Source organism: Heterocephalus glaber, unplaced genomic scaffold, assembly GCF_053883595.1.
Source record: "Heterocephalus glaber isolate CG9 unplaced genomic scaffold, H.glaber_assembly_v1.0 deba00000347, whole genome shotgun sequence".
In the NCBI taxonomy this organism is placed as follows: domain Eukaryota; kingdom Metazoa; phylum Chordata; class Mammalia; order Rodentia; family Bathyergidae; genus Heterocephalus; species Heterocephalus glaber.
Genome location: NW_028258143.1, coordinates 42300550 through 42314460, shown reverse-complemented (window position 1 = coordinate 42314460; position 13911 = coordinate 42300550). Strand labels below are relative to the sequence as shown.

At 33.8% G+C, this 13911-nt stretch overlaps 1 protein-coding gene across 2 annotated transcripts; it reads left to right on the top strand.

Moving 5' to 3' along the window:
• The first annotated feature begins 897 nt into the window (after positions 1-897).
• On the top strand, positions 898-9527 carry Gcg (glucagon). Of its 2 annotated transcripts, XM_087199505.1 has the most exons (6): positions 898-986; positions 3936-4036; positions 5132-5293; positions 6949-7086; positions 8412-8555; positions 9069-9527. In XM_087199505.1, exons 2-6 carry the CDS (start codon positions 3945-3947, stop codon positions 9073-9075), a joined length of 543 nt encoding a protein of 180 aa, XP_087055631.1. In that variant the 5' UTR covers positions 898-986; positions 3936-3944; the 3' UTR covers positions 9076-9527. The 2 variants fall into 2 exon arrangements, with proteins under 2 accessions (XP_087055631.1, XP_004835915.1); XM_004835858.3 differs by lacking the exon at positions 9069-9527 and having other exon boundaries at positions 907-986; positions 8412-8559.
• The last annotated feature ends 4384 nt before the right edge of the window (positions 9528-13911 follow it).

The following is a 13911-nucleotide window of genomic DNA, read 5'->3' as shown; positions in this document are numbered from 1 at the left end:
TGAAGCCTTTATGAAGCTGTATATCCAATAGTTGGTCTAATTCACAAATTAAAGAGTTTAAAACTTCATTTGGAATACTTCTGCAGTTACCTCAATGATCTACTTCCACATATGTCATAACCACTCAGTGAACTACATTAGAATACTGGAATCTAGTTAGGAAATGTTGGATAATTTTGTTATATGGAATGAGATTGTATTTTAAATGGGACAATGGACCACCCTTCTAGTTTTGCCAAATCAGTAGCAGAGCCACAAAGAGAATATGTGACTTGACGAAGGTCACACAACTTGTGCATAGCAGCAGGAGTAAAACTACTTATGCTGACAAGAGCCCTCACACTGTCTGTCCAAATTATTTTCCAGTATTTATATTTTAATTCCCCACAAGAATAACACAAGTTTATTTCAAGGAGGAGTGGTGAGAGGATTCCTAATAAGTAAGTATTTAATAAATGATTTGTTATTTGCCTAGAAGAATGAATGAATTCAGGTGAATTCATCATGGATAAGTAGCAAAGTGAAGGACATCTAAGACCTTAAAATGACACCATGCTCTTCAGAGTCAAATTTCGCTTTAGAGAATGGAAGTGATTTTCATGCCTGACAGAGATTAAAATGTGAATTTCCAAGCTGCCCTTTCCATTCCCAACACCTCCACCAGCAAACAAAACAAAACAAAACAAAATGCATAAGAATAAATAAAAAGTTCCGGGTCTTTGAGGTCCCATCCAATATAAGCATAGAATGTAGATGAGCAAAGTGAGTGGGCGAGTGAAATCATTTGCGACAAAAACCCATTATTTACAGATGAGCAATTTATATTGTCAGCATAATATCTGTGGGGCTAAACAGAGCTGGAGAGCATATAAAAGCAGAGCGTTTGAGTGCAGAAGTGCAGAGCTCAGGGCACAGAGCACACCTGAAGTCCCACAGTGGGCTGGCCAGCGCTCCACCTGTCCTACACCGCTCGCTAAAATCAGAAGGTAAGATTAACATTGGAGATTAGAACCGCAAAGCCTGTTTGGGGGACAGCGAAGTACTTTTAAGTATTATAAATTAAGGGATCGCTCCTTCATTCTTTACTTTATCACTAATAATATATTCAGGACAGAGTTGAGATGCAAAAGTATTAAACATATTTATACCTACTTTAACAGAATGAAGTGACCAAGTAATTCAGAGCAATACAATTCAAACATATAATTACATACAATTCAATACAAACATATAAAATAGAAGGAAAAACAGAGATTCACATCACTGCATTTGTTACAAGACTTATCCATTATGAGAGCTGCGTGTTTAAATAAGTAGAAACATTCTGAACAATGAATATTTTTTCTTGGATTTGATAGATGTGTATACTACTTTGAACAGAAGGCGCCTTTTGTAATCAGCAGAAATGTGTCCATTATAGAAGATATAACAGTAATTTTTTTCTTATCAGTTAAAACTTCTGTTTTTAAAGATGAAGTTACTATCTTTCACATATTCTAATTTCTGATAAGGCTAACCAAAAGTCAAAGTCCATGAAATCAGCTTTTTGTAAATAAGCTATCTCATACTTGGTGTAGAGAAGAAATATCATTGGTTACCAGGGGTTTCTTTAGAATGATCTGAGTAATACTAGAAATTAATAATTAATTTCTATGTATTGAAGACCAGTAGGAATAAATAAAATTCAAAGTAGCTATACTCTGGAATGAAATTTTATTACATCTCTCTATAAAAATATTAGCTATTCTAAAGTATTTATTGAAGTTCCTAAAGAAAAAAACCACATTTACAAAGATCTGTATGGTGTAGGGGATTAAGTGGTGAATTGTTCAATACAACAAACCTATTATGAAATGAGCTAACCAATTTTTAAAGTATTTATGTAGCCTACATCACCAATATACTTAGAGATATAAGGTCTTCTTTCCTAGGTTTAAGATTAATCTTTCTAAAAGACTTCCTGCACTAGCAATTACCACCATTACCATATTTTCCTTTTAAATGTGAATAAAAATTTGCAGTTCTTATTAAACAACATACTCCTTTCTTTGGCTATTAAAAAAGGAGAAAGGAATAGGAAATTCTTTTCTTATTGAATAAAATTGTGATACTAAACTAATATAAATATTTACTTCCTCAGCAATGAGACTCAAACAATGAATTTACTCAAAAGTGAATATGTGAGATTTTTTAAAAGTCAATTCTTTATCATTAGATTGTACTGGAAGACTTTGAATAATCTCTTCTTTTTGGTTGTTTCTTCCCCTATCATATCCCAAAGTGGCAGAATACCACTTGCTCTACATCTGTCCCAATATAACCCAAGACACTGCAAAAGTTTTACGGACTTTGGGTAAAGAAACAATTTGGAAATAAAATCACAGTTCTCAGTCTTTTATCAGAAACTTTCCAAAAGTATAATTCTAAAAAGCAGGGCTGGTTTAATTTTTAAATATTCCTAAAAGATATTATGACTAAGAATTATAATCAGAAGACACTACCCCAATATATGGCTTCTACAACTTGCCAACTGGTTAAACAGAAGGATAACAAAATGCCCAGTTAGTCATTTAATGTTGGTGAACAAGAAGGGTGAATGTATAATTCCCTTTATGTTGCTTGTCTAATTGGCAACTTAATCTACAAGCCCTGAAAATCTCAAAGTAAAATTACCACTGAAGGTATTACACTTTCTATTTTTCAGTGCCAGAGAAAGATAGTAAATATGGCTAGGATGTTAAAGAAAAGATTGATAGTTTAAAATGATAATATTTATAAAATCCTTATTTCAAACCAAATGTCATTTGCTAAAAATACTCATTCAAATTATTTATGGATAAACATAAGGAAACTTGGGTTGAAATCCCCATTTCTCAAAAAGTAAAAGAAAAGAAAAAAGCGATGATAGAGTTTGAAAGCAGCAGAGAGGTGTCCATGACGAAGACTGGACTTGTGGTCTCCATTCAGAATGTTGTGGCTCTTGCTCTCTGGGACACTCTGCCCACATTTGTGTCGGTCTCCAGCTCAACCACACTGCACCGTTACATCTTTGGAATCTTATGGCTTCGCAGGGCATTTGCTTTTGACAGAAGACAGGAAATCAGATGTACCCTAAAACTAGATCAATGGTATCACTAAGTGAAAGTGTCATGTCCAACTTAAAAAAAGAAAAAAAAAACATAGGGACTTCAGAGACTTCAGAAGCAAGCACTAATTTTCTTTATGATACTAATCTCTTAAATCTTAGTTGTGATTGTTCAAGTTGCCAGAAGCATTAGTTCTTGTTGCAAATTGCTTGTCTTTAAAATGATTTTTCCCTTTAATTTAGAACAGGTCAAAGCACCCTAAAATACCTCAAATCTGTTGGCCGCTTTATAATTACAAAGTCTAGACCAAGTTACACTATTTAAAATATAAATGAATAATACATCTGAACCGACAGCTGGTATGCCAAGTTGTAGCCTGAGGCTGCTTTAAGATGGTTGAAATGCAGTATAATGTAAATGCTTGGAAGTGAAGGACTATTAATTGAAAGCCAGACTGATAGTGAAGGGGGTGGCATTATGGATAAGGTGCCATTCAGGCTAACCATATGTAGCATATCATCTACAGTGGATATTTTAAATGTTTATTGTGGACATTTTTTATTTCAAGTTTGGAAATGTGCCTTCTGATCATTAACAGAAGTGTCCTGCATTAATGAAAAAGCTTAATGGTGCAAGGCATCTTTTGTATTCTTTTTTGCCTCCAAAAAATCTAGGGAAAATATTATCTACTATTTGAAATTAAATTGAAAATATAATTGTAATAAAATTGAAAAGATTATTTTTTTCTTTCTTTTCCTAATGTTTACCTTGTCAAAATCAAACTCACTTAGCCTGACATGTTTAAATATGGTTATTTGTCCCCCCAACCCCCACTCTGTGTTCTGACAGGGAGCAAAAATGAAGAGCATTTACTTTGTGGTTGGATTGTTTATAATGTTGGTACAAGGCAGCTGGCAGCGTTCCCTTCAAGACACGGAGGAGAAACACAGGTATTAAATCTAGACTGAAACTAACATAGCACTGTGATTAGAATAAAGCCTATGAGAACCGTGATTAGTGAATAGGGTCTCAATAATACGGAGTGAGTACCCTGCACAATTTTCAAATGTTTAAAGCATAACTGTAATAAAGTCAGGCTTTTCAAGAGTATAAACCAGAGTATGTGTTATTTCAGAATCAAAGGGGTGGTGGACAATGCTGAAAAACATGTTACATGGAAAATTATAGCTCTGCAGAATATCCTACCTATCCATTCATAACTTACACACTGCATAGGTTATTTTAATTATTCTATCTTCTTTTCATTCCTTTTAAAAATAACAATGTTCCTTGCTAATTGTTAAATTCATACATGTTCATGATGTAAAATATGAAAAACATACAAAAAAGTAACTAGCCAAAATTCCACTATCAAACTATTTAAAGTTTTTAAAAAAATGTATTGCCTTCCTGAATTTTACATTATTGTAAATAAAATCTCTCAGCTTATTAAATGGCCTTGTATCATGCTTTTTCTCTTAATGCTGTATTGTTATTTTTTCTATCATTAGAATATATTTTAAATATATATTTTACAGTTGTATAATATTTCATCTCAAATGTACAACATTTATTTAGTATTCCTCTTCCATAGAATATTTAAGAGGCCTTCAAATTTTCCTATATAAAATAATATTTTGTATATACTACTACCTGCACTTTTCAATTTTCTGTGTGTAGATTTTTGACAGTAGAATTACCATGTCAAACAGTTAGAGATTCATTACTCTTTTAAAATATTCAAGTCACTGCTCTCTTCTGTCATTATTGGCATATTCATGAGTAGATTAATTAGTTGAGGAATATTTAATCCTATTTCAGAAAAAAATGAAGCCAACTGAGAAACCTATTACTAGAATTCAGAGTAAAAGTATATTCAACTGTACTAAAACCTTGGGGCTTCCATGAGAAGCTAAGATCTTGCTAAATTAGTAACTGAAATACCTGTCTTATTACTTCACATGATCTTATATTTCATAGTGAAACTTCTCAAATAAGTCTACCTTTGGAGAGATTTATGTTGCACCAATCACTGTTTTCCACAGATCTTTCTCAGCTTCCCAGACAGACCTGCTTGATGATCCAGATCAGATGAATGAAGACAAACGCCATTCACAGGGGACATTCACCAGTGACTATAGCAAGTATCTGGATTCCAGGCGTGCTCAAGATTTTGTTCAGTGGCTGATGAATACCAAGAGGAACAGGTAAGAATTTAAACATGCTCCAAAAATTGTACAAAACTTTACTACATACATTTAAAATTTTGCCTGGCTTTCTTAAATTATCACGTTCATCACGTAAAGTCCATAAGGTATTTGATGATTTTCAGGGTTTAGGATGTGGTCTTTTGTATTATTTCTCTCAATACCTCACCTTTCACCCCTCCAAACACCTTGCCCACACCCCAGTGTGACATAGACTTTACTTTCCCAATTATATTCCAAACTGTAGTCTTAAAAATATTTATTTTCATCCATTTTTCCTTAAAATTGAAAACTGAATTTTGTGGACCCTCAAGGTTAGGAATCTAATTTCTAACTAAAACATACAGCAAATTCAACATTCCTTTATGGGGTTCAAATCCACAACTGTGATGATATTAAAATTATCCCCTAGCCAAGTTCATCAGGGTAAGGAATGGAAATAGATGCATTCCATGTCTTGCAGAATAAAATCCAAGATATGCATTTAAAATCACAGCCTAGCTAGCTGCACGGCATAAAGAGAAGGCAGCAAATAAGAACACAAACCTATCATAAGACATACATTTTAATGTTGGATTTTCTTTGACGAGTGTTGGGGTTTTTGCTGCTTCTCGGCTACTAGAGAAAATTATCCACAAGGGTTTCACAGAGATGGTGGAAATTCACAATTTCTTTGGAGGGTGGCCCATAAGGGGAAAGGAGTTATGCATACAAAATAGCTGAAGGAATCTAAAAATCAGGAAAAGGACATAGATTTGTCTGGATAGAATGGAGAAGGGAGAAAGAAGAAATGCAAGCCTGAGAGAGCACAGGACCAGGCAGGAGAAATATGAAGAAATATGAAGGTCCACCTGCAAGAAAGATGGTATCATAGTCAAAGCAGACATAGGCAGAAATCCTTGACAAGGATTATAGGCGGACCCTCTGGAAAATGTGAGAAATTGCAAATTTATAAAAAAATAAAAACAACCCATCCCATTTTTTAGTATGGGAATGCTGCAACTTGGTACCTTAACATAAAGCAATCCTCACTTGGTATTTGTTATATGTTTAAGATGGAACCTTCTAGGGTAACACTTGCCAGGGAGGCTGACCGCAGATTATGCAACCTCCACAGAGTGCTCTGCACACACTGGTCACCGAAATGAGATGATCTTCATTGCTTTCCTCCTAGAAAATCATACATTTTTTATGTATACATTGTCATGAGAGATTTTTGACATTTCAAGACTGTCCTTTGCTTTTCCTTGAATCAATTAACTGTGACTCCACACTCACAAGTACTAGTAATAAACACCTAGTTTACTTGTGAGTAGCAGAGGAAAATAGAGCCTGCATCTACATCTAGTGAGAATAAATTTAAAAAGTAATGCAGCTTTAAAAACCAAAAGCTTAGGTAAGCAGGGCAGGTGAAAATAGGTATGCTGGGAAAAGAGGGGTGTTTTACTAACTTGGTAAGTGTTCATTATTAACCCTCTCCCACCATTCTTTAATCCAGATTATTAATGTAACTGCAAAATGAATCCCCTGACTACCCTCACCTCCCAAACTTCCGAAGCCCCTTCTACATTATATCCTGAACCCCAGGTTGCCATTGCTTATCAATGTGAACCCAATGCCAACAATACAGATCTTCACTTTTACATTTCTTTCAGGAATAACATTGCCAAACGTCATGATGAATTTGAGAGACATGCTGAAGGGACCTTTACCAGTGATGTAAGCTCTTATTTGGAAGGCCAAGCTGCCAAGGAATTCATTGCTTGGCTGGTGAAAGGCCGAGGAAGGAGAGAGTAAGTCTGTACATTCTTACCTGACGTGTCTTCTTGATGCAAAAAATTTAAATCTAGTTATTTACATATGAATCAGGATTACAAAAGCAATTAGTAAGGAAATAGCTCCTACTGATAAGAAACAATATACAAATTTTGCTAGCAGGAATTAGTAGAGTTTATCACAGTATTTTTCTATCTCCCACTATAGCTGTGTTATAATTAGGTATTGACTCATCCAGATGAGGCACATTTGAAAGTAAATAGTATGCTTTTGATAACTACACTAGGACAACAAATTTCAACTAGACAGTACCAAGAAAGCTAGATATAAGAAAAAAGAATAAATTGTGCTGAAAACATTAAATATTTCTATATTTAAATAAAACTTTTCATACTTAATGTTTGACTTGAAATAGTTGCAAGTGTGATTAACATATAGTCATGTGTTAATAAATATTTGTATAAACATGTGATGAAGACAAGAAAGACCAAACATAAGATGTTAATAGCATTCAAAGTAGACATATGTAAAAACAGTCATATATTAAGCCACATACTCAATTTTTTTTATAGCAGTGTCACATAGATATTCAATAAATAATCAAAGTTGAAAATGAGATTAAGACATTTAGTTACTTACTTGGATCTTAATACAAACAGACCATTCATTCCATTTTATTGTAACCATTCCAATCAGCATTTGTAAATAAAAGGCAAGAAATTTGTGTTCCACTCTGATCATTAAATCAGAATTAAAACAGATGTATTGAGATTTTAAAAGATCTCAATAAAAAATGTGCACTGTGGCTGACTTTTAAAACATTAACCATATTCATAGAATCAATGGTAAAATAGTTGCTTCCACTTGAGGATAATTTTACAGTATTATAAGGAATACCCAAAATTCTACTGAGACAAATCAGTGCAAAACAATATCTAATATAGATTTTCAATTCCTTAATATTGCATTTTGCAATATTGATAATATTGATAATAATGGGTTTATGATATAATATATTTTGTGAAATTGTAGCTAAGTTAATAGTCTCAACATTAACTTCTGTGTATCCAAGATATTAAAGATTTGGAAGAAACCCAGAATATTGCAAAGGACATGAAGTTAAACAAACTTGGTTTCAGATCCCAGCTCTGCAACCTTCTACCCTTGCAACAGTCCCCAGTACACGTGGGTATTTATGTGGGGTTTTCTCTTAGGTGCTCTGTACACAGAATCCTATACTGAATACCCAACAGCCCTTGCACATGTTACCAATGGGAGACAATCCATAAGCATTTACTTAAACTATCTAACCAAATGGTAACTTTCACCCTCATTTTCTTAGCTTCCCAGAAGAAGTCACCATTGTTGAAGAACTCCGTCGCAGACATGCCGACGGCTCTTTTTCAGATGAGATGAACACTGTTCTTGACACTCTTGCCACCAGGGACTTTATCAATTGGCTGATTCAGACCAAAATCACTGACAGGTGAGAGCATTTTTAGTTAATTCTGAAAACCATTAAAGCTTTCATAAATTTTGTCAAATACTACAAGTTATTCTACACATGAAGGAGTGTCTATACTCCCTTGTTATACAATAAAAAGTATGCATGTTTAAATCAGTTGAGTCATTCACATATTAATGTCACTTTAAAACTGCTATATATGCTAAAATTTTAACACAAAGTGACATGTCATTGTATATTACATTATTTACTCAATTTACTAAGCAGAGTTGTAAAAATGAGATACTAATATAACAAATTATTATTGTTGTTTTTTAAAATCATACACAAATCTTTATAATTTTTGATGGGCAAAGTTTAGATGAATCATTTTTGAATGAAAATACATTGAGTACAAAAGACTGGGTGTTTTACTAATAATGGGAATGATGAACAACTTATATCAAAAATCATTGAAATGTTTCCTGGATAAGTTAATTATATTATCTGGTTATTATAATTATATTAAATCATTGTTTTTATTTTTATTTGTAGGAAATAAGTATGTCACTATTCAAGACCATCTTCACATCACCTGCTATCCATTGGAATGTTTGAAATTTAAGTTCTGTAATTGTAAGAGATGTATTCTGAATTTTGCTTTCCATACTAATAAATTTTCTTTTAGCATTGTGTAGCCAAAAGATTGTAAATGGAATAAACTATTGTCAGAATATTGCTAAAATATCAACTTTAAAGTATAAAAGTTCTGTATTCTCTTGTTTTCATCTTATTTTGGTTGAAGTACACCACCTTGTTTACATTTAGCAGTGAAATTATTTTTCTATTATAATTTGTAAATGTAAATTATTCCAATCTGAGCATACCTGCATTCAATTCTAGGGGGAAAAAAAGAACTGGTAGCCACAGTAGTGAAACTGAAAAGGGAACTTCTTGAAGCCTTTGTCAGCTTTCAGTGTATCAAAGGTAGAATTAATAAAATTTTCAAGCTTCTTTACTGTTGTCTGTTTTCTCTCTATACACAGCCTTCCAAATATGCATTCTTCTTAAGCTGTAGCCCACTACTCAAGTCTAATGCACAAATATGTCCCCGTGTTTTGAGCAGCTACACAGTACTTTAATATTTTGAGCTAACATTGAAAAATCAGGGTCTCTTCTATAAAAATACTGATTTTTAGCCTATCTTTAGAAAGCAGGTCACCAAAACTAACTCTCTGGAAACTAGATAGCAGCTTCCACCTTCTAAAGGGATATGTTCTCCCTCTCATGCCTCCTACTCAACACACATGTACACAACACAATCTTTTCATACCCATACACCCTACCTAGATATGTACACATTTAGATACTGATCTCTGGCCCAGTTTACTTATACTCTCACTAGTCTAGCACCAGAAGACACTTGAAATTATTTAAAAATGCCCTCTACTTTGTCATCCCTGTTCTGTGGTGGTCATTTCCTTCAGGACAGACTGATGCTTATCAACATACCCAAGATTTTTCTCTGCTGTGTATAGCATTATCACCTCTATTTCTCTATCTCTAAAGCACTCCTATAAGGTAGACTTGATTAATAGAATTCCAAAGCTTGTAAGTTTCCATACTTTATCAGTAATAAATTTGATATGTTAATTCACTCTCACTCATTTACACAATGATGTGCTTTTCCTGAGCTCAGTGGAAAATTTAAGACTAGAGCTACCTAAGTAAGGCTAGTGCTAGCTGAAGGATCTTGAGCAGGTCATTTAGATTTTTTGGACTTAAGTTCTTCATGTGAAAAATAATCTTAAAATCATGCAAGCAACATCAGATCTTATAAACACCAGTATTTATAACTCTGGGGGTTTTTTTATAATGAGGTTTCAGTAATAATGGGATCCCGAAGTACTCATTCTAAAATGGTCATAGAACATCTCAGTGCAGAAACTGCCTTTGTATAGATCAAGATTATATCTGTCAGCAGAAACTAAACCACCATGTCTTCCACCAAAGCATCTCAAAGAAGAATGTTCACAGGCTACACAACTACTCTCAAAATAGGGTTTCTCTTTGTTCCTCTGCCTTCTTTTTCCTGTAGAAGATGATTGTGTTGATTGTTAAGCTATTCACCAGTAAGATCAAAGAACCATATTTTTCAAAGCTCTGGATGGAGCTCAAGGCAGTTCACTAATGTTCACTATGGCTTCTTTTGTGCAAATTATCTTGCACAACACTTTTCTCACAAGTAAACTAACAAGCCCATCTTGAACTAAAATATGATTTGGAAGCTGAGTGTGTGTGTGTGTGTGTGTGTGTGTGTGTGTGTGTGTGTTCTCATGATGCCAGAGTCAAAACCTTGAGAACATCTCTGTGCATAATGTAGTTAGAAAGCAGCCTTCAGAACCACAGGATATTCCCATAGCAAAGAAAGTGGATAGCAAAGGAAGCTGCCACCAGGCTAAAATGAACAAAAGAGAACATAAGAATATGAGTGTGAGCCAGGCCCAGAAAGCTGCCAAAGGTCAAAACCAGAATCAACCCTTAAGATCTAGGAGCAAACAAAAGTATGATAATGGAAAATGAATTAAGAATCCATTTAAGTGTCAAAATGAAGTTAAATATATTAGATATAATGTTCCACTGTGTGTAAAACATACCCAACCACAGAAACTAAACCAAATATATGGGGGTTTTTTATACAAAACAAGAGGTCCAGAGGAAGGTAGTCCAAGGGCAAATATGTCAAGGATAGCCCAAGGTAGGTCTTTCTTTTTCTGGTCTACCATCATTAACCAGTGGCTTTCTTCCCATGGCTGCCCAGAGATTGAAAGATAGATACTCCATTCCCAGTTTCTGTCTACTTTTTATGGAAGATGAGGTACAAGGGGAATAGAATGAATAGGAAAAGAAAGAGAAAAAAGTGAAAGAAGAAAACAAGAAGAGGACTGACAGGAAGCGAAGGCAACAATTTAGAGAAAGTAAACATTGCCAGGAATCCCCAGAAAATTATCAATTATGTTTTTTTGGCAGAAATGTATCTTATGGTCCATTTTAATTACAAGGGAAGATGAGAAATGCGGTCTTTCACCTAGACATATTGCATTTTATGAAAAACTCTATTAAAAAGGAAAAAGAAAGAGTCAATATTATGTTGGTTATTAAAATCAAAAGGCATATTACCACAGTCAGAGTTGAAATACCCTAGCCTCCTTTTATATCATCTTTGCAGCATAAAGCTCTGTTGATATAATTTAAGGTTAAGTTGATTTACAGAATGCTGGACTTACTATGAATACAGTGGATGAAATACCCAACAAAAACAATATTGGAGACTATTCAGTAGAAGACTGGTACAGACATCCCTTTAATGCTGGTACTAAGATCATGTAATAGGGATAAAGGACCAAAGAAGACAGGGGCAAAAAGTGTATTTTCATAAAACAGCATTATAAAAGTGAGGCTAATTAAAATAAATGAATTTAAATCACATATTAAAGGAAAAATATTATCAGATTAACCAATAATGCAAAATTCAACTATATGTTGTATAGTAAAGGTACACAACACATACAGAAATATTAAAATAATTAAAAATGAAAGCAAATGTAAGTAGAAAAGAAAACAGAGGCTCTATTCTTGGCATCAGAAAGAAACTGAAGTTAAGAAAAAAATTAAATAAGGAATAGGACACCTTTAATATGCAAAACATTATGATTATAATGAAGAGTCATATAATGGTTGGTATCCAGACACATATCAACCATTTTTATAATGCTGAAACTCCATGAAATTCAGAGGAAAGTAGAGATACACTAAAAATAGAAAACTTGTAATACTCCTCTCTTAATCCAAGATGGTGTCAGTGAAGCAAAATTTAAGGTACAGAATATCGGTACCCTAATCAATAAAGTTACTCTTATAAATACAAATTGAGCTATGAATTGTGATGAAATTAGAATGTTTTTCAAGAATACATGGGCCATACACAAAAGTCAATCATATATTAAAACATAGAGAAAGATTTTACAGTGCTCACCAGTGAAAATGCAATTAAAAATGAATTAAAACTCATGTTTTAAAAACATTCTTTTCACCTGGACATTAAAATACATGATATTAACCATCGGGTCAAAGTAGAATTACAAAAGAAAAGTTCCAGAAGGTATAAAATAAATAAAAATGAATCTAAATGACATTGCTACAGCATGGCTGCAAGAGAAATTCTTGCCATGAAACATTGGGAAAATATGAAAAAGCATCTTTAAAAATAAATAGATAAAGCATGAATTGTAAAAGCTATGAAAAGACTAAAAGTAATCATAAATAAAGATAAAATTGATAAATTGATAAAGAAGAAGGCAAAAAATAAGGAGATAGAAAATATAAATAGTGCAATTCATGATTAAATAAAATTGCTGTTCTTTTGAAGAGACAATTCAACAGAATAATCAAATTATTGAAAACTTTTCTCTTAAAAGAAAGGAGGAAAGTTATATACTAAAATGAAAAGTAACAAACAAAATAATTATGAAGCCAAAGGATTTTTAAAATTATGAAATTAATTTGAACAACTAAATGTTACTACATTTGAAAACTTAGGTTAAGAAAGTTTATAGGAAAATATAATTGGCTGAAATTGTCCCTAACATATGTGAACAATGTAAAGAGATCATTTTCCACTAAAGAAAAACATAGTTTTGCAAAGATACAAAGAAAGTTCTCCCTGTCACTCAGCTTTGGCAGGATAACTGGGTGTGGCAGCCCAGCCTTCCTCCCCAGTGCCCCACCAGAATAAGAATGCCACCCAAGGAGTGCTGACTTTCCCCACCATAGCTGTGGAGCCTGCATCCAGGAGGGAGGAGATTTTGACATCAGTCATTTAGAAGAAAAGCAATTTTCTCCCCAGGTTCATATTCCTATGCTTGCTTTGCTTTGACAAGAGGATCAAGACTGACTGGTTCTTATTTCCAATGAGAACAAAATTGTGAATGTGCAGAAAAAGGAGAAATGTATCAAGAGTATGGGTCTGCATACCACTGCCCCCAGCACAGAGGAGCAGAGCCATCCTCAGTGCTGAAGAGGAGGTGAGCCTTCCAGGCCACTGTACCACCACCCCCAGTACCAAGGAGGCCCAAGCAGGACACACCCCCTCCCCTGTGAAAATGAGAAGACAGGTAAACAAATCTCAAACACAGACTTCCAGATCACCTAAAGCAACCCCAAAGGGAAATGAGATGGAACAATCTGATAATCACCTGGACTCCCTAAACTGGCAACAAAAGAACATCTGGAAAAAATTAAATCAGAAATAATTACTCAGATAACAGCAGAAATTGTGCCCATAGTGCAAGACATGGTTAATAAATTTAGAGAGGACACAGATAAAATATAGAGGAGC

Coding starts and splice junctions, on each gene's coding strand:
- Gcg (XM_087199505.1), top strand. CDS start 3,945: ATGAAGAGCATTTACTTTGTGGTTGGATTGTTTATAATGTTGGTACAA. Junction 4,037..5,131: donor GACACGGAGGAGAAACACAG/GTATTAAATCTA, acceptor TGTTTTCCACAG/ATCTTTCTCAGCTTCCCAGA. Junction 7,087..8,411: donor AAAGGCCGAGGAAGGAGAGA/GTAAGTCTGTAC, acceptor TCATTTTCTTAG/CTTCCCAGAAGAAGTCACCA.